Genomic DNA, 19446 nt, shown 5'->3' on the forward strand with positions numbered 1-19446 from the left:
GGATCGCCCACTGCCACATCAGCCCTTCCAAATTTTACTGCAGACAGTGTGGCTTCCTCCACAGCTGAATGCTGTTTGTGTACATGTGTGGCTTATTTAGACTCTGGGTTTAAATTGGTTGCCATTTGTCCATTAGATTTTGTCTATAGCATAATTCTATTGTATATAATTTGTATGCATGTTTCTAAAGTGACCTTTGTGTTTCTTTATTATGAAGATATTTTGTTTTAAATGAGTTCCATATAATCCAGTTTGTGTTTTATCTGATTTGGTGCTGGAAAGCAAATATTTTCTGTTTAAACGAACATGATCTTTATATTATCCTTAGACTATAAAATGCGATCGATTGTTTGGATTTGTATGCACAACTGCAACTTTTGCCTAGTCAGCTTTTAATGACGATAATTTGTGAAACAAAACTGGTCAAAGCAAGTCCAGTGCATTCAGGCAACCAAATTTAATAAATAGTCAGACAGAAGTATTTGTTACATCGTAATAATATCTTTGTTATGTCTCTCTTGGACGATTGTCTGTCATCGTCAGCTGTCTAGGTGATTTTTACAACGCAAGCAGATGGGATCATGTGACATCAGAAGCTTTCCTTCACTGTCCTGTCAGCGTAGTTTCCGGATGCGGCGGTAAAGTAAAGAGCATAGACGTTTTCAAACTGGTGAATATTGCCCACTTTAAATAGTTTCCGCAATGAGTCACGTGCTACTTTGCTAACCATCATTTTTTAATAGTCACACGACGCTGCGCAGACCGATCGGCGCGTGACATCAAAATATCGCGAGAGCGAATCAAGCGCTATGCTTTCGAGTCGGTCTCGCGATACTTTTGATGTCAAAGAATTCCTTAAAGTCGAACACAATATTTAACCCATTTAATAATCATTTTAGCATTTAGCCAAACAGACTTTCACTCGATTATTTACCGACCCTGTCACACCTTTCCCGATTTCCAAAGTTTTCAAATTATGAAAGCACGCAACATTAAAACCGTGAGACACAACAAAGAGTGGGAGGGCTAAGCCTTCAAACGTCTACGACTGAAGTGGAAAAAACACACAACTCTGTTAGCCAGCAGATTATTAGATGTCAGGACACTAGCCGGGAGTCGTGTCTTCAGCGAGGACAGAAGACCTCATTTTGAGTTTTATTTCTGGCGCTACGTTTTATCCTCGGATACGACATGTCTCCAGTGGAGATCAGACGTTTATTTATTGTTGTTTGAGACGTAGCCGACTGGCTAGCTGGCTAACTCCCCCTTCCCCTTAACTACGAGCTAGCTACTTAGCGACAGTGGTGGGAAAATATTCAGAAATCCGGCTTTGGCAGGCTGTGGTCAAGAGAACGACATGTATGTAATAAACTAATATAGGTCAATGTGTTTGTTGACATTGTATTGTTGGTTAGCAGATGAAATATTGAGCTAGCGGTGAGCTGTCTGTTTGAACTAAAGGTGTATGTTTTGTTTGAGCCATTTAAACCGGCAACGTAAGCTGTTGCTTATTATTTATATATGTCGTCTTTACAGTGTCAGATAGCACATTGACTATCAATGTTAAGATGTGGAGGCAGTAAAGCTTAGTAAATATCTTTGGTATTACTTATTAACTATTTGTTTACTGTTGGCGCCTTCTGTCTTTTTCAGGGGGAATTTTAGTTATACTGTACGAAACATCTCGGATTTTTGTTTTTGCTAGTGTTGCAGATCTAAAAGTTCCTGTGACTCATTGCACTCACAATACTTCTGTTATCCTTAAGTCGTGGTGACCTTATCGAAGCTTTATCTAAATGTTAAATTAATAGTTTCCTGTTTTGTGTTGAATTTTCATTGATCATAATCTCTTGTTTTCTCTTGCAGTTGACAATGAATGGTCTTTCTGTGAGTGAGTTGTGTTGCCTGTTCTGTTGCCCCCCCTGCCCCAGCCGCATTGCTGCCAAGCTTGCCTTTCTGCCCCCTGAACCCACCTATGCCCTCCTGCCTGATCTGGAGGCCGGGCCAGTACCGGCCGGACCCACCGGAACGTCGGGCCTTCGCTCTAGGAGTATAGGTGGTAGTGGGAGTTCAGTAGGGGGAGGGAATGTTACAGGGGAGGGGCGCTGGAAGCTCCATCTAACTGAGCGGGCGGAATTCCAGTATTCCCAGCGGGAATTGGATGTCACGGAAGTGTTTTTGACTCGCTCAAGTCGAGGGAACAGAGTTGGCTGCATGTATATCCGCTGTGCCCCCTCGGCCAGGTAAGAGGGTACACAACTTATCTGGTACAATTGGACAATCTAATGAAATTGACTATAATACTCTATATTACTCTCTTTTCCTGGTGACCTATTTTTTTTGGCAATTTTGCTCACAGAATAATCATGCCCCACTGTTAATAGCACATTTCTACTATCTTAACCTAAAACAATAGTAGTGCTTTTGCGTGATGCAGTATCCACACCTCTAGCTGACACTAAACAAACAATCTCTCGCTAGATTATTTTTACATTGTTATATAATATGTAACTGGTCATCTGTCACGTTTGTCTGAAAGGATCCTTTCCTCCTACAATTCATTGACATTCCTTAATTCTTTATCCATCTTTCCTTTGTCCCATTTCCTGCTTCCCTCTCCCAGTGTGTCTGTTATCTTTACCCAGAAGCGACTTTTTCCTGAACACATTTTTTCTTTATCACACACACGTCTGTTTGTTTTCACTGCTGCTGCCTTGTTCCCTTATTTCCTTTTAATGGGCGATTTATGCAGGACAAATATATTTGTTATTTGCTGTATTCAATAGATGAGATGTTATTTATCGTATCACAGCAAATGTGTTTACATCACAAACAAAACTACAGTTTGACCTTGAATTTTGAGAAATTGCCTTTGATGTACGGTCACCCATGTTTTGCCACCTGATGATTTAAATAATCAGATATAAATCGCACACACCCATGCCTGTTATGAAACTATTTCCTGAGGCATTTATTTATGGCTTATACTCACTGACGATACCTAGTGATTCAGCATGTGAGATTATAGATTAGTAAGTCTTTGTGGATTCTGTAATGACTCAGAGTTAAGTCATGCTAGTGAGTGATTTGCACTACAAATCCCATCAACCATTTCTCTGTGTCTCAGGTTTACGGTCCTGTTCTCCCATGGTAATGCTGTGGATCTAGGCCAGATGAGCAGCTTCTATATTGGCTTGGGCACTCGCATCAACTGTAACATATTCTCATATGATTACTCCGGCTATGGGGTCAGCACAGGAAAACCGTCAGAAAAGAATCTGTACGCAGATATAGACGCAGCGTGGCAGGCTCTACGCTCACGGTAAGACAGAGGAGATACCAGGGTAAATCCAAAATATAGAGCTAGGGGATGCATAACGATTAATCGTAATTAATCTAAAGCAGAATAAAAGTTTTTGTTTACATCACACGTGTGTGAACTGTTTATAATAATTATGTATATATAAATATGCACACATGCATGTATAATTTTAAGAAAACATATATTTATATATTAAGTATTTATATATAATATAAATTATACATAAATGTACAAAGGTATATACACATGTAAACATTTCTTAAATATATACATGCATGTGTGTGCATTTATCTATACAAAATTATTATACATAGTTTACACACATATATGATGTAAGCAAAAACTTTTTTATTCTGCTATAGATTAATCACAGTAATCGTTATGCATCCATAGTCTAAAACAAGGGTTTTCAATCTGGGGTCCAGGGGTCCCCCAGAACGTTCCAAGGGGTCCCCAGAAAATTTAAAGAGAATAAAGATAAAGCAAAAATTGTGAAAATTTGTGTGTACCCAATTATAAGTTTGTAAACTATTTTCTGTCTTGATAATATCACAATTACTATTTATCTAACATGGTTGAAATGTTTCTTTATAAAAAATATGGATATATATTTTAGAAAAGGGCTCCCTCTGTAAAGGCTCATCATATGGGGGTCCCTGCCATCAAAATGTTTGAGGTCTAAAACATATTATGGTAACACTTTACAAAAGGTTGTATTTGGTAATATCAGTTAATGCATTAGCTAACAAGATCTAACAAACGATTAATGTAGTTTTTTCAGCGTTAATTAATCTTTGCTAATATCAGAATGCAAATATAATTGTATATGTAAGTTCATTGTGCATTAACTAATGTAACAGTTACAGCTTTTGATTTAAGAAATGTGTTAGTTCATGTTAATTTCAACATTTACTAAGACTAATAAATGTTGTAGAAGTGTTGTACATTGTTAGTTCATGTTGGCTAATGCACTTTTAAATTTTATGTTGCAGCCTGATACTAATCGTTTAAATTCTTTATTTCACACTAATCTTTCCCATAATTACTAAGTGAAAACAGACATTACTAAATGTTTTCACTTAGTAATTATGGGGAAGATAATTTCTTAAATTTATTAAGAAAGAAGGTAACACTAATAAGATTTATAAACAATAACTTTTATTCTGCTATAGATTAATCGCAAAATAACAAAATTGAAATTATGAAGGGTGTCTGAATTCTTGTTTTGAATGCACTTTTTAACATTTTAAATAGAAATAATATATTTATCGGTTTTATACGGAAGTCGAGAGAGGCCATGCACTGTTATTATTTTTGCTTGCTTGTTTTCTCGTGACCACGACTTAATTTCTCGTTATCTCGAGATAACAAAAGTTGTTTTCTTGAGATGTGATTAAAGCTTCCGTGTATGTTTTGTTTGTAAACAGCAAAAGCATAATTTGCTAAATTAGCATGGATGAACAAATTAGATTTTACTTGGATCAGAGATTCGCTCAAGCTGAAATAGATTTGTCTATATTTATAATTTTACAGTGGTGAATTTAGGGACCGTCTTTAATTTTCTCAATAATTTACACGTTTCTGCTTTTAACAGCATTTAAATGGAATGACTTAAAGTCAACAACAGTCACAAAACCGTGTTTATGTGGTTGTCAGCTATAATGCACACGTTTTAGATTTTTGATATTTAAATAAACTGTTAAATACTATTGAAGATAGAAACGTGCACAGTATTACTTTAGAGATCGTCCCTAAATTCACGAACATGAACCGTCCAACTTTATTTATTAAGTCTATCAGCTAGCTACGCATGTGGTAACGGTGACCCCAACTCATATGCATTAGCAGTCCACTTCAAAATGCACTAAATATTATGGACAGGAAATTACATTATGACATTTGGATTATCATGTCAGGATAACGAGACAACTTTTGTTATCTCGAGATCACGAGAAAACAAGCAAGCAAAAATAATAATAGTGCATGTCCTCTCTCTGCTTCTGTAGTTTTAAATATTTTTTTCAACAAAGTTGGCTGTTTTGCACAGACATTTAAAGGGTTAAAAATGAAAAGGTTAAAAAGTCTAGGTTAGTTTCCAAACTAATTTTCAGTGATTGTCATCCACAGTTGATGGGCTTGATGTGAATAGACTGTAAATTTGAGTAATACAAGACTTTAATTGGCCTTAAAATCCTCTTTCTTTAACAGATATGGCATCAGCCCAGAGAATATTATCCTTTATGGACAAAGCATTGGCACGGTGCCGACAGTGGACCTGGCATCCAGATACGAGTGTGCGGCCGTAATTCTTCACTCCCCTCTCACCTCTGGCATGAGGGTGGCCTTCCCCGACACTAAGAAGACTTACTGTTTTGACGCATTTCCTAAGTAAGTAGAAAAACCATTGGGCTCATTATTTATTATTAATGTCTGATTTTCATTAGGGGTTTGGCAGTGCTTATCATTGGATTTCTTAATGAGCTGATTATTTGCCTTGTCACAGCCAGCACAGATTGCCATTATTTATGAGTGATTCACTGGCTTTGCTCTTGGCCAAATGCCTGAATGTAAATGGCTAGAATAAACATTGTGCAATGATTAATCTGAGCTTTTTGTTTTGACAAAGTGTGTCTGAAACAATAAAAATTTTGCTTTTATTTCTACGTTGTTTTTGTTGTCTTCGAATTGGACATTCATCTTTTGATTAAATGGATTTTCGTATTCCATATTCATATTTCAAATTGTATTACAATCATTTTTTGTTGCGTGTTTGTTGTGACAGCAGTGTAGTGCTTAGAAGATTGTTGACTGGATTTGGTGGATCGTGTCACTCAGTGCCAGTGTAGTACAACACATGGTCACCATACAGCTGCGGTCAAAACACTACTGTTCTGTAATACACAAGCCACTTGAGCTGTTTAGCTTGCTGTCAGCTGTTAAGTTTACTGAAACGCGCGCACACATTTATATATACAACTAGCGTCAAGGAAGCTAGTTTAGATAATTTAAACTTTAGCTATAAAGTAGTTAATTATTATACAAGTTGCAATCACAAGATGTTGACAACGTTATATATGAAGAGTTTGGTTCCAAAACGCAATAAATCCATTTTTACTAATTTCGGTAAAAACATGTTTCTATACCAAGACAAGATGAAAACCACTTTTTTCTGTTACAAACTATCACATAGCATCTTTAGGTTATAAAAACATTAAAAATTGAAATCCATAATTTGATTTCCAAAGATTTATTATAAAAAATTAAATTTTTCCCACAAAATGCAATAAATCCATGACAAGTTTTTTCAAAATGCTATAAATCTATTGAATCAATATATAAATGTGCATTCATCTTTGCCATGTTATATTCATTTAGTTGACTAGTGTTATACACTGATTAAAAAAATAAACATTAATGGTATTAATCAAAACACTTACTTTGTCATATTAAGAACACTGTCATTGCTGATGTCATCGTTGGGCCGTCGTCGATGTAAAATGTTTTGGTCCTGCTCGATTTTCATTGGCTTCAAGTAAAATAATGGAAAGTTTTTCATAAGATCCCCTGGGGTCAATGTATTAGCATGACAGAAGCTTGATGTTGTCGGGCGAACAAGCAACAACCGTAATTTTTCCATCTCCCAAGTGCCTCTCACGTAAATTATTCGATTTTGATGGCTTGCGTTTCTTTCCCATAACAGAAAACCACCACAGGTTTATCAATGCCATCAAAGTATTATTTTGTTTTTTATTTGTTGGTTGATCACAAAGTACAAATAGATGAGGAAAACTAGGATTCTGTGTGTATTCAGTGCGCCACCATTATTGTTTACAATGTGTGGAATGGTGCGCTGTGATTTGTTGAGCGGATTTATTGCATTCTGCAGAGAAGGAGGACTGGGGTATATTGCTTTTTGGGAAAAGGGAGAAAAGATGACAGAATAACACGGCGGATATTGGATTTTGCGTAAAATTAAGAATTTACTTTTTAATACTGACCAGATACAATACTGATTTTGGCGTTTTTTCGTGTTTTGGAACCAAACTCTTCATATATTTAGTATAAAGTTATTTATGTACTATGTTTCATTTTATTTTACATAACTTGCATTATGTAATAACAATTAAATATTGTTGAACATCTGATAACTTGTGTCTTCTTTTGTGTCCCCCTCTTCAGCATTGAAAAAGTGTCTAAAATCACATCTCCTGTGTTGATCATCCATGGGACTGAGGATGAGGTCATAGATTTTTCCCACGGCCTGGCCCTGTACGAGCGGTGCCCCAAAGCCGTGGAGCCGCTGTGGGTGGAGGGAGCCGGACACAACGACATCGAACTCTACAGCCAGTACTTAGAACGCCTGCGTCGTTTCATTGGGCAGGAACTGCCGGCACAACATCCCTAAACTCTCCTCCGTCTCTTTCTTTTTTAACTTTTCATCCCACCATCCCCCTGTCTGAACAAGAGCGAAATGGATGTAACTTATTAAAGGCTGCCATTTTGTATGGACATCGGAGCAGCTCGACACAGACAGTTTGCTGCTCGGATTTGTTCTATGTTTCTTTTCCCCCTTTTCTTTTCATCTCTCAAGTTTTTGTGAGCATGCATGTGCGTGAGATTGCGTATGCATGGGAACTCTGGGGGATGGAAGTGGAATTTCTTTGGGGCATAGATGGATGGATCCTTCTTTGCCTGTTGAAGTCGTTCTCTCTCCTCTAAACAGGAAATAAGATCGACGCAGTTCTGTACCGCCAACCTGAGCATTCGTTTGCTCCCATGATGAATCAGCCAAGAGATCTTCACATCCCAATTTACACCAGGCAACCTAAAATAACTCAATCTCACTGCCAGCACACCTGGCAATTTTTCAAGCCTGGGTTTTTCAAGCCTTGACCCTGCCGGAGGGAAAAGAATAAACAGGATATTTGATGGTGGATGATTTTAAGTGTCCTAAACTGCAAAGATTTCTATTCTTTCCTTGATGTCACCCCCCTTTTTATACTAATTAATTAATCTAACCACTTGACTTCCCGGGATGGCTGTTTTTCCAGGTGCATGGGTTTTTTCCTCTCACCTATTCCCTATGGGATGCTGATCTCTGTCTCGATTTCCCCTCTGATCCTATTTTGTAAAAGATGCACCAGGTATGGGTGAGAAACACCTGGTGTAGTCTGCTCCAGGCAAGGAAAGCTTGAAATTCTGGGACACTGGCCTTTGTCCCTAGCAGATCAGTCAATTTCTCTTGCTGTCTCATACCATTCTTAGTAGTATATGAGGGTGTCTGTAACACCCTGAGGTGAACCGGGAACGTTGCCCAGTCGTCATATTTCAATGAAACCACTGCGGTTGGGAGTCATCACATAAAACGCAGTACACCTGCTGCTCTCCGAGTAAAGCTAATTCATGTCCAAATCCATACGTCATGTTTATGAACTGTCGAGCCAGTACAAAGACTGAGGTTTCGTAACCTCATTGGGACTTTCCTTAAGCCAGATCTTTATAGAATTTTGGCACAGAGTTTCCACATTTCCACAAGACGGAATGAACCTTTTAGAGAAATAAAAAATATGTTATCATTTACTTACCCTCATGTTATTCCTTTACTGGCGTCTACGTGTCACGCAAGCATTTTCTTTTAATATACGTCATGCTTGTTTTTTTTCTATTTAATAAAGGTGGATGAGGACAGCGGCTGTAAGACTTAAAATATTTTGTGTGCATAACTTAGATATAGAGATAGTTATTGTATAGTTATGTCTTTTATTGGACTTTTTATCGTTTTGGAGTTTGACAGCTTCAGTTCTCACACACTTCGATTATATGGAAAAAAATAATCAAATATTCACCTTTTAATGTTTCCATGTAATAAGATTTACATGAGTGTAAGTAAATCATTGAATGTTTAGTTTTGGGTGAACTATTTAAACCGGTGTTGTGGATTAATCGTGTGAAAACAAGTAACGCACACAACATGGGCAGTAGCCAGTGTCTCTTCTGATCCCTGTGTGATCCGTGACATTCAACTCTAAGCCAGTTTTTCCTGTTTGTGGTTTGACGTGAATTATCTCCCTGCGATGAAAATGTTACGTACTCTCGTGTACAGTTTGCATTCAAATCCGAGGTCAAGCTGTAATGTCATATATCTGTTGCTCTTGGGTTATTGTTATGTTTGTTTTTTAAATTAATCATAAAGTTTGATGCAAATGAGAGTCATAAATCAAATCATGTAAAACATAGGTTATCATTTAAAGAATATCCTTTATTGTGATTATAAAAGATTTTCTATTCTGTTTCCTTGTCAGATTACTGGCTAAAGGTAATTTCGAAATCTAAAGGCTGTGGGCAGGTTTACAACTAGAAAGATTGTAACTGACATTAAAGGCAAGACAGTGAAGTCATTTGAACCTGTTTATGGGATATGCCTTTCCCATCTCCTTTTAGAGATGTCATCTCTAGTCAAGCTACTCATATTCAAAGCATTTCTCTTTGATGTGAATGAAGCTGGGAGACTTAAAGATATCAGGTGTTATGATATGGTATTTAAAATCAAGACGCCAACAGGTTCCCTAAAACAAAGTGCTGAGATCACCGTGTCTTTCTTTCAGACTAGCATTTAAACTGTGAATTAACAAAAGAGCTGCTACAGATCAATTGAATGATCTCAATGAAATTGATAAAGGGCCATACCCAGTTAGCATTTGTTGTTTTCTGACGTGTTAAAGACTACCAAGCCCTTTCATTGAGTTAAGACTTCAATTCCCCATTTGTGCAGGATTTAATACAGTGGGATGTGGCTTTATAGCTATTCTAAACTCTTAATAATAATTCATTTAGACTCATTAAGTTAATGTATAAATTGTCCGGGTGTTTCTTGCTATTCATATTTGGAGATGTTGTTTATCAAAGTTGTCTGCTTTTAGAGGAAATCATGTAATATGTTCCACATTTTTCTTTCTGGTTACCCACAAATCCTTTGCTGGTACCAAGTTTAGATTTAAGTTATTCCACTGCCACACAAAGCACAGTAACGTCCTGTGTTTAAAACACACACTGCTTATTTCCAACAAATCTGATTCCATGTTCCCTCGTGTATTAGGTTATAAAATCTGTCGTTTTAAACAAAGGGGCTTGTTCATTCTCCATTCTAACCAAAGATGACAGGTGATGGCCACCCACTGCCATTTGTCACAGCTCAGATGTGGACTGAAAAGGGAGGGGCCAGACTTGAGCTATTCAAACAGAGCCAGGTCTCACACAATACAGTCTGCTGTTGATGAAGCCGTCGAGACTGTTGCTGTGTGTTCACCTCCAAGTGTTTGGAGGACCGAAGCAATACTGACTGAATTAGAGGACATATATGGATGCTTTGTGCAAAGGGAGAATCACCCAGAGGCTTCATCTAAACACATTCAGATTCACAATTTTATTAAGATTTTCTTGTGCAAAGAAAATGAGTTATAGAAATGTCTTTTTAAAACTATCGGATGTATGTACTGTATAACATTGTTTGAGGATCTTAATCTTAAGAACATGATTTTTTATCTTAATGGGTCGGGAGCCAGAGTCAGGGGTGGTGTTCTATCTTATAATGCATTAGTCTAATGTTGTTGTGTTTTTAAGTTTTAAAGTTGTTATTCCTTTATGAGAATTAATTGAAAATATGAGATCTTAGAAAATAAAAGTATGAATTGTTCACTTTTGTAAATCTGTTTCTTGTAAAACCACTTTGGATCATTATATTTATACTGAAAGCTGCAGTCGACTATCGCCATCTCTGATTTCCACATGACATCACATATTGGGTGACCACGCCCCCTTTACAATAAATTTAGTTTACCTCACAGCCGAGAAGCCGCTAAAATCATTTTTCCGTAAGTAAGAGACTTATGTTTTAAAAGCTTTTATCTTCTCATGCTAAATGCGAAAAATGTCAATGTTTTAGGACACACTAATTTTCTTTATATTGGCTAACATAGTCACACTAAAAGACAAAAACTTGGAGACTCGACCGCTAGCGGCATTTCAATTTTTTCAAATATGTTGTCTTTTTGAAATTAATCAATTAATGTCGAACTCATGCAATATTTATAAGCAGGGTTAAAGAGAGAAAGGAGTCACGGTGGATTTCGCCAGCAACAGATGGATTCTGTTATTATCTATAAAAAAAAAACCCTCAAACAATCTGCCTCGTTTTAATTGCTGGCCCGGCTTGACCCAGCTTATCTATCAACGGCCCCTAAAGGCGTTAATACTGCCAGATGGGATCCACGGCCTTCTTTTTAACATATGCATGCTTCTTTTGTGTGAATATTCACACAAAAAAGTGTTCACACAGTCTTGTCATACAGAGATATATCTCACATTGGCCACATTTGCTTAAATTGTATCACATATCAGTGCATCATTATTGCCAACTGTAGATGATATATATGCGCATGCGTTAATGGATCACACTAAAACATTAATGTGTATAACACAGATAACAATTTATAATGGGCAAAATAATTGACAGGGACTTAATATGAGAAATAAATAATATGAAATTTGCAACTGCAAGTGAGTATTGCATGTTTAGTTTTATTTATGCATTTAAACGCACACGGATCCTGAATATGAATTAGACATTGATGTATCATTAGTTGCTCAAGGAGATGTGGTTAATGTCTAAGCGTCACCCACTGTTTACTGAGTCTGCGTGACAGTTTGCCCGAGGCTTGCCGGGGGACGCGCGTGTTGTAGTTTTTATATGCCGCCACTAGAGTGCGCTCACTACACATTTGAAGTGCAATGCGATTGGAATTAACCAGTAAAACTTGGTTAATGGTATGATTTCATAGCTGAGACATGTGATTAAGGGAAAATCGTGTAGAATTAACTACTTCGATATACCGCTTTTATTTGCATTTGTCAGATCTGCTCTATAGATTGAGCTCTTTGTTCAATTCCCACCCTGCAATGAAGACTCTGGCAGATGGACCAGTTGAAAACCGACCTTCCTGTTTTCCATGAAAATTCTTGGACCATCTTTTAGAGTAGTTATCAGTGAAAACCATTTTAGAGTTGGCTGCAGCTGGTCATTTTGAGGGAAAATTCGCTTTATTTTTGTTAAGTAGGAGTAATGTAGTACAGACTGGAGTGCTTTGAAATAGCATCAGTAAAGCCGTGCTTTTTGACATTTGATTGATGCACAATTATAACTACATGACTTTCTTTAACTAGGTGCTGAAATTATCCCAGAAAAATCCCCTTCTCTCATTAAAACCCAAGATAAATGTTTTTTTTTAACTCCATAGCATAGAGTCAAAGCCTCTCGGTCTAATCAGTGCTGCAGTCTCTCATATCAATTTAAAGAAAATCAGAAATATGTGTTTACTTCTCACTAAAGTCTGTTTGTTTTCACACTGCCAGATAAACAAACCTAACCCAGCGTTCCCGTGAAAAGAGATGGATGTGTTCATGCAAACCAATTGGAGGGGAATATTGCACATGGCATTTGTCACAGTTACTATTTTGTGTATTTTTCTTGAGTGGTTAACATTTCTTACCAGACTACTGCCGCCGGGTCCACCAGTGTCATTTTGGTTCTGCTCTGCTTACGTTTTAAATTGTTGATCGATTTATTGTTGTCCAGATTGACCTGGATGTTGGGTAATTGAAGATAGAGGGACAGCAGGGGACTCATGGATTCGGTACGGCCTTGCCTGAGGATATAGGGTTGTTGTCCTGTTGCCAATATCCCCGACCTCTTGTGCCATATGATATTGTATAATTGAATCAATCTATGTGTTACATGCTTGTATGCCGTATATCACTCCACAACCTAATTTAATACCATCTGTTGTGTTTTTCTGTATATAGTATCACTGTACTAATGCACTGCCATTGTCTAGATGTGCACTTGCAGTCTTGTTTTGCTTTTGTACAATTTTATTTATGAAGCAAATCACAACTGTGACCCATTTTCAATGGCGATTCACAATTGATTGCACAATTTAAATCAACGTTATCTGCAACGAATTCAATTTTGTCACAGCAGCAGTGCACAAAATGTTAAAATGCATTCTGGTTCTGCTTTAGATGTGCACGACCCGCTGCACTCGATAAGCAGAAACCCGAATGTCAACACTCTTAACGCACAGCTCTCTTGAAAAGTCTATTTTCCCTTTTCCGAATATCAACATCAAGGTCGTGAGAGCTATATTGTAAAAATGTGAACTGTCAGCCATCTGGTTCTGGCAAGAAATCTCATTGCTCCATCTCCGTCTCTCATACATACACCTTAAACTGATGTCTGAAATCATGCATGCGCCGGCAACATTTGGTACCGATAACATAGAGGTTATAGAAACAAGTCATGACAACGATGAAATACGATACATAAACCGTCCTGAGACCATTTATCATTTAATAACATATTAGTATGTGACCTTGGCCAGACCAGTACTGGAATTGGGCTTGAACATAATTCACGTGGATTTAATAAAGCTTTCAAAACTTAGCCTTGCATCAGCAGTAAAACATAATTCACCTGCTAAATCTGTCCTTTTCAGCGATTTTTGATTTCGCTGGGTACGCGTGATAAGATTTTTATAGGCCACTTTTAATATTCTGTCTTTTTACACCCTCGCATATCTGCATAAATCATTCAGATGTTCAAATTCACGTCTTATTGAGACACAATTTGGCTAGCTTTGACAGAGGTGTGACATTTATTCACAAATGTCTGAATATTATTTTTTCTTTAAATGAATTAACCTTCCTGAAGCGAATCAAGTGTTACAACAATGTCTTAATGGCCGCCTAGATAGATAGACTATTGAATTGATAGCTCTTCACAAGTGTGGGTTCATCATAATTAAAGTCCATTAATTTCACGTACTCGGCTTGCACAGTTGACGTCCCTCATTAATCTAAAACACTCCATCGTCATATATAATCAGATTTAGATATGCAGACTTTAAATAAACTTCAAATGACAGCGGGTCAAACTGCGCTTTTGTAATAAACACTGTGAATTTATCGCTCGGTGAAAGCCACGTAATCCATCATCACGATATATCTGCTGGGAATTTGCTGTTTACATTTCAATGTCGCTCCACGAAATTCACAGGAATGCTTTTACTTGTGTCTCTTGGAATGACTCCAGCGTTGAAAAAAAACGCGAGAATCTCTAAAATGTATCTGGATCCATTACACGACGACGGTGAGGAATTCATAAAATCGTCCCTGAGTGGGCAGCATGTTTGATGGCTAGAAATACATCCTTCTGGCCCTGGGCTGACATTTTTAGAAGCAACTCATCTGAACATTTATAGAGAAACGTCCAGGGAAACGGCTGTAAACAGTTACCTAGTGTGTATTCTCGAGAAGCAAAAAAAAAAAATCTGATATCATTTAGCATGCTTGTCGAAGATAAATAAACATTTTTTCCATCTACAGGCTTTCCAATATCCCACAAGCCCCTGCTTCTGATATCCAAAGGTCCAATTTCGTTCAGGTATGTGTTGTTGGCGGGCCACAAGGTCTTCTCATGGAGAGGTGAGATCTTTAATCGTCTCGCAGTTAGACTACTGTGCCATCGCGTGATCAACCTCAGCTGCCTACCAAACACACAGCAGATGGACCATTAAGAAAAGAGAGATGAGGTAGATATTGCCTCTTTCCATTTATCTACCTTTCCCTTTTCTTCCATATTTTTCCAGTGTAACCACACACATCGCCTGAACGCTGGCTGCTGTGATAATCTCTCCCCTATGTGTAGTGTAACAGCACAATGAATTGTTAGACTGGTCCAAACCAGCTCTGTTTTATCAGCACTGGACATCTACCAAGTTCAGATGACCTGTAATTGCATTTGCATTCACAAACGTTGAGTCAAGGCTCCATGGAGAGTATTGTGATGCAGGTAACAATGCCTGTTGATTTGAGTTTTGCATATGCTTATAATTATACCAATAGCGGTATGAGGTTGAATCTTGGGTGGCTGACAAAAGTCACATAGGGCTCGAGGTATTGTTGTGATTTCCACTTGTTGCGTTGTTAATAAACAGTGAACAAATAGGGCCTGGTTGCCAACAAATCAGAACTTTGACTAAAGCAGCTTTTATACAACTATAGCTGAGAATGCTTAGGCCATTAGGCTGTTTGCACAGTGATCTATACTGTGAAATTATAGACTTAAATCTTGTTACTGCAGAACAAAAGCTGAGAAAATGCACAACCATACTGTACTTAAAGCAATGAGTCCCATTTGAAACTTTAATAATGGATATGAATATGGAATAAACATTGCTCGGGTATTGGCTGGATGCTATCGAGACCTGCAATCAGATCACAAGGAAATGGAGACATGATGGTTGGCTTGTGACTGCAAGTAATTAGATTGAGCTTGATCACATGCAGTGTAGCCCCTGAGCTATGATATATATGTCATTACACAGACATATCACATTTCACTCCGTATTGTGGGGTTTGATGGTGATCTCACTCTTCTCCATCACACCCAGTCACATCCACACCTGGCAACCAGTATTTGGCCTGAAGCCGAGGACATGAAGATTATTTTAGCATCACTCTTGATTTAGAGTTAGCGCTGTAAGTGGATTCAGGGTAATTTTTTCAACAAAGTTGTTCTTTAAAGTTCTTTGTCTCTGGTAAACTGCACCGTTTCGTGTTCCCAACGCCCCGAGTTTGAAGCGAATGTTATGTTTGAGAGCGGGATTGTGAGATGAAAGCCAACAAGAACAAAACTGTGCTTCTTTTTGTTTATTTATTTGTTGTCAGTTCCACATCGCTTTCTCACGAGCGCTTGACTTCAGATCAAATGCGGGGAAATGAACAAAGCAAGATCTTTTTTTGTAGAATTTCCCTCAAAGTTTCTTTGGCCTAATTTGATACTTTTTTTTAAAGATTACAGTGAGCTGAACCATCAAGGTTCAGCCAACTCAATTACCCCAATTGTGACAGAGATTAATCATCGGTTAAAACTGACTTTGTGTGCATGGGCCTGAATAGTATTATCACAATGACTTTGTATTACTTTAAAGCGCTTTTTACGAGTTTGCCAGTTCATTTAATTATTGATTAAAATAAAAGGCAAACAGATTTGGCTTGCTGTCTATAATAGAGGGTTTTCTCTGGAGACTGGACTCATTTTAAATCCCCCCTGGGACTAGCTAATAATGAAGTTAGAAGTTGGCGGTGGGATTCTGGTTGAATTGTCACAGTAGTGACGTAAATAGCTGTATAATATAAATTTGCCTAATTTGTATTGTGATTGACCGGATTGGATTAACAACATCCTACCGAACCATCATTTACAGTAGACATCATGTAGTGTTTATAGACGGTTTCATCGGACGCACGTGCGTTGATGCAATACACGTCTAGATCCGAACTTTACTTCCGTTTTTTTAATGGTCTGGCTAGTTGCTAAACTGAACTCTTGAACAAATGCCTCGTCGTTTTTGGTTTCCTAGGTAATCTATGTGTTGTTTTTTGCTTGTTATATAAATAAACTACGTTAATAAAACTTCGTTGTTATTTATTCTTAGCGGAGTTTACCGGAAGTTACATGGGAACCGCGACAGGCGCTTGTTTATGTCGTTACTGCTGAAACCGTCTATACACCACACACCTACATTGTTCTTAATGCATAAACACAAGTAGTTTGAATCAAAGTTTTATTCTGCCTATGCATTAAAGGAAAGGGACATTTTTTAGGTGTGTTTATCTGTCTGACATTGTCAGTTTCAGTTTTATTAAGTCACCTGCCTAAGGCATCTTTAGCTTAACTGGTGAAGTCATTAACTGCTGAGTCTAGTCATCTATTGTTGTCTGGTTTCTGCAAACTTTTTAAGATTGTGACATGAAAAATGAGACATGAGGAAAACATTATTTTTTTAAATAATTTGTATTATTGTTATTTATTTGTGTTTTATGTTACTTTTTTCTCAAGGCATCTGACAACTTATATTTTTAAATACAAATATATTATTATTAACATTATATAACTATATTACATATATTATAATACATATTATTATTATTACTACTACTACTACTACTACTACACTATTATTATTATTATTATGTAAATAAATGCTAATAAATAAGTATTGCATTCAAATGGCCCGATAAGCCACCAAAATGAATAACGTATAGCGTGCAATAACAGATGTGTTGCATTAAAATATTTAGTGTTTTTACATATTTTTATTTTCTTCTGTTGCCTCTAGGATATGCATATAAGGAACCAAATGATCGTCCTGAGAGCCATTGCGTTCAAGTGTCTTATTTTCATACGTATAAAAGTTCCCACATTAAATTCACTTGCACTGCCAATTCCAACTCTGACCAATCCGAGTCTGAATGCTTTAATTCACGACCCATAACGACGATCGACGAATTAATTCCGCTCCAGTCCGCCGATAAATTCTGCGTCAGGTTTTGCTATTGCCTCGCGTGTTTCATTAGCTGTGGGTGACAGACTCGCAACAACCAGCGATCTCTTTTTCTATCGCTATCCCTCTCTCTCTCTGAACAAACGCCGTGGATTGCAGGAAATATTATATTTCTCCTGGACAATTGGAGTTTTCTAACGGGTTACAAAGACGGAATTCACATCGGAGGAAGCGCCGCTCATGCCAAACGCACGCACACGCCTTTTCGGTCCACGCGCTCCGGACCCATATCAGTCCAGCACAGAATAACTATTGTGGCAGGATCAAGCAAGTGTTTCGAGTCCAGACAGAAACATTTTAGTGATATAACAGCCGGTTGCACTTGCATGAACTGCTTTTGCCATCATTGGCTTATTCCATATGACTTCTTGAATATTGGATGGCAGTCTGAAGGGAAACCGTACGGCTGCGGGACCGAGTCCGGGAATGCCATTTGTTCAGCGCAACATAAACGAGCATTGTGTCGTGCTGTTTTTTTCCTGGGGACAGGTGTCGTTGTGTGCGTTGTTTTGGGGTGGGGGGTTAGTTGTCCGGCGTACGGACATGCAAGAAGCGACACAGTTGTCTTAAAGATGTCAGATAAGGGCGCGCGGAGACAGGTGCGATAGAGAGGACTGGATTTCAAACGGACCCCTCCTCTCAGTCAGTCTGGATTATAGTCCCGAAGTGTCGAGTCATTCACGTTTCTCCACGGCTGTTATCGGTAAGTGTACTGGTTTATCAAACGATATCGTGCTGTTTTGGGTTGTCACGGGCTGTTCCTCCTCATCCCTATATGTTGCGACGATTGGTTTGGCGCTGCACGCGCCCTGTATTCAGCTGTTTCCACACTAACTGTATCACTCTTATCATTTTGTTATTGTGGACGTGCATGTTGTGGATGGCTAATGAATTTTTTCGCTATGTGCAATGAAAGAAAAAAATTAGTCACGATTTAAAGAGTTGGTCATCGGTTTGACTTGATGTTGCGCGTGAAACTGGGCTGTGTTACAGCTATACAGGCCAAACATATTTTTAATTTAATCAGACTTGTTTACGTGTATTTTAAAACAATATTACTTAATGTGAATAGATTTAAAATGAGTTACTTATACTATTAGTTATTAGTAATTTCACTATATTTTATATTCATATTGACTTGTCTATTTTATCTCTCCTATATTTCTGGTTATTACACCTCATATTTTATGTAGTCTGGCTTTCAGGTCGATTATATTGTTTTGGAAAGTAGCCATTAGAAAGCACATAAATCATAGAGCCACATTTCTTACCTTCACCACCCAGTTTTTTTTAATTAGATCTTAAACTTTTTGTTGAGAGCATATTTGTATATGTTACTTTTTATGCATTTAGCAGATGCTTTTATCCAAATTCATGCTATACTTTTATCAGTATGTGTGTTCGCTGAAAATTGAACTCGCAGACTTTGCACCGCTTATGCTATGCTGTATCAGTTGAGCTGGAATAGGCTACAGTAAAAAAAGTAATTTTGTATTTTTGTTTTGCTTGGTATTGCATCAATTAAACGCAAACGCAGATGTTTATAATCCATCCAAGTTGGTCATGTTGTGTCAGAATTGCATGCTTCTTCCTTTCTTAATGTGAGGGTAAATTGCATGAAATTCTGGCACTGCAGCACCAGCTTCTCTGCCTCTTCACTGT

The 19446-nt window shown here is 37.7% G+C and overlaps 2 protein-coding genes across 6 annotated transcripts in view; both read left to right on the forward strand.

Moving 5' to 3' along the window:
* The first annotated feature begins 922 nt into the window (after positions 1-922).
* On the forward strand, positions 923-9612 carry abhd17ab (abhydrolase domain containing 17A, depalmitoylase b). Its single transcript, XM_055168488.2, has 5 exons — positions 923-1359; positions 1867-2243; positions 3128-3322; positions 5531-5710; positions 7502-9612. The coding sequence occupies exons 2-5, from the start codon at positions 1873-1875 to the stop codon at positions 7725-7727; spliced, it is 972 nt and encodes a 323-aa protein (XP_055024463.2). The 5' UTR covers positions 923-1359; positions 1867-1872; the 3' UTR covers positions 7728-9612.
* Positions 9613-11114: 1502 nt separating this feature from the next.
* Positions 11115-19446, forward strand: part of sema6bb (sema domain, transmembrane domain (TM), and cytoplasmic domain, (semaphorin) 6Bb) — a 161041-nt gene continuing 152709 nt past the window's right edge. For 2 of the 5 annotated variants that reach the window (XM_055167388.2, XM_055167387.2), the window contains exon 1: positions 17674-18487. Coding sequence is in view for 1 of the 5 variants with exons in the window: in XM_073867957.1 (XP_073724058.1) it covers positions 14963-14967 (5 nt within the window). In the remaining 4 variants the exon portion in view is untranslated. Of the gene's footprint in view, positions 11194-14761; positions 14968-17673; positions 18488-19446 lie in introns of those variants that run through there. The other 3 variants (XM_073867958.1, XM_073867957.1, XM_055167386.2) reach the window with 3 other exon arrangements.

Source organism: Misgurnus anguillicaudatus, chromosome 5 (assembly GCF_027580225.2).
Source record: "Misgurnus anguillicaudatus chromosome 5, ASM2758022v2, whole genome shotgun sequence".
Taxonomy (NCBI): domain Eukaryota; kingdom Metazoa; phylum Chordata; class Actinopteri; order Cypriniformes; family Cobitidae; genus Misgurnus; species Misgurnus anguillicaudatus.

Bases quoted from the DNA above. Each gene is read 5' to 3' on its own strand.
- abhd17ab (XM_055168488.2), top strand. From the start codon at position 1,873: ATGAATGGTCTTTCTGTGAGTGAGTTGTGTTGCCTGTTCTGTTGCCCC. The intron at 2,244-3,127 runs GTAAGAGGGTAC...TCTGTGTCTCAG, and splicing joins CGCTGTGCCCCCTCGGCCAG to GTTTACGGTCCTGTTCTCCC. The intron at 3,323-5,530 runs GTAAGACAGAGG...TTTCTTTAACAG, and splicing joins TGGCAGGCTCTACGCTCACG to ATATGGCATCAGCCCAGAGA.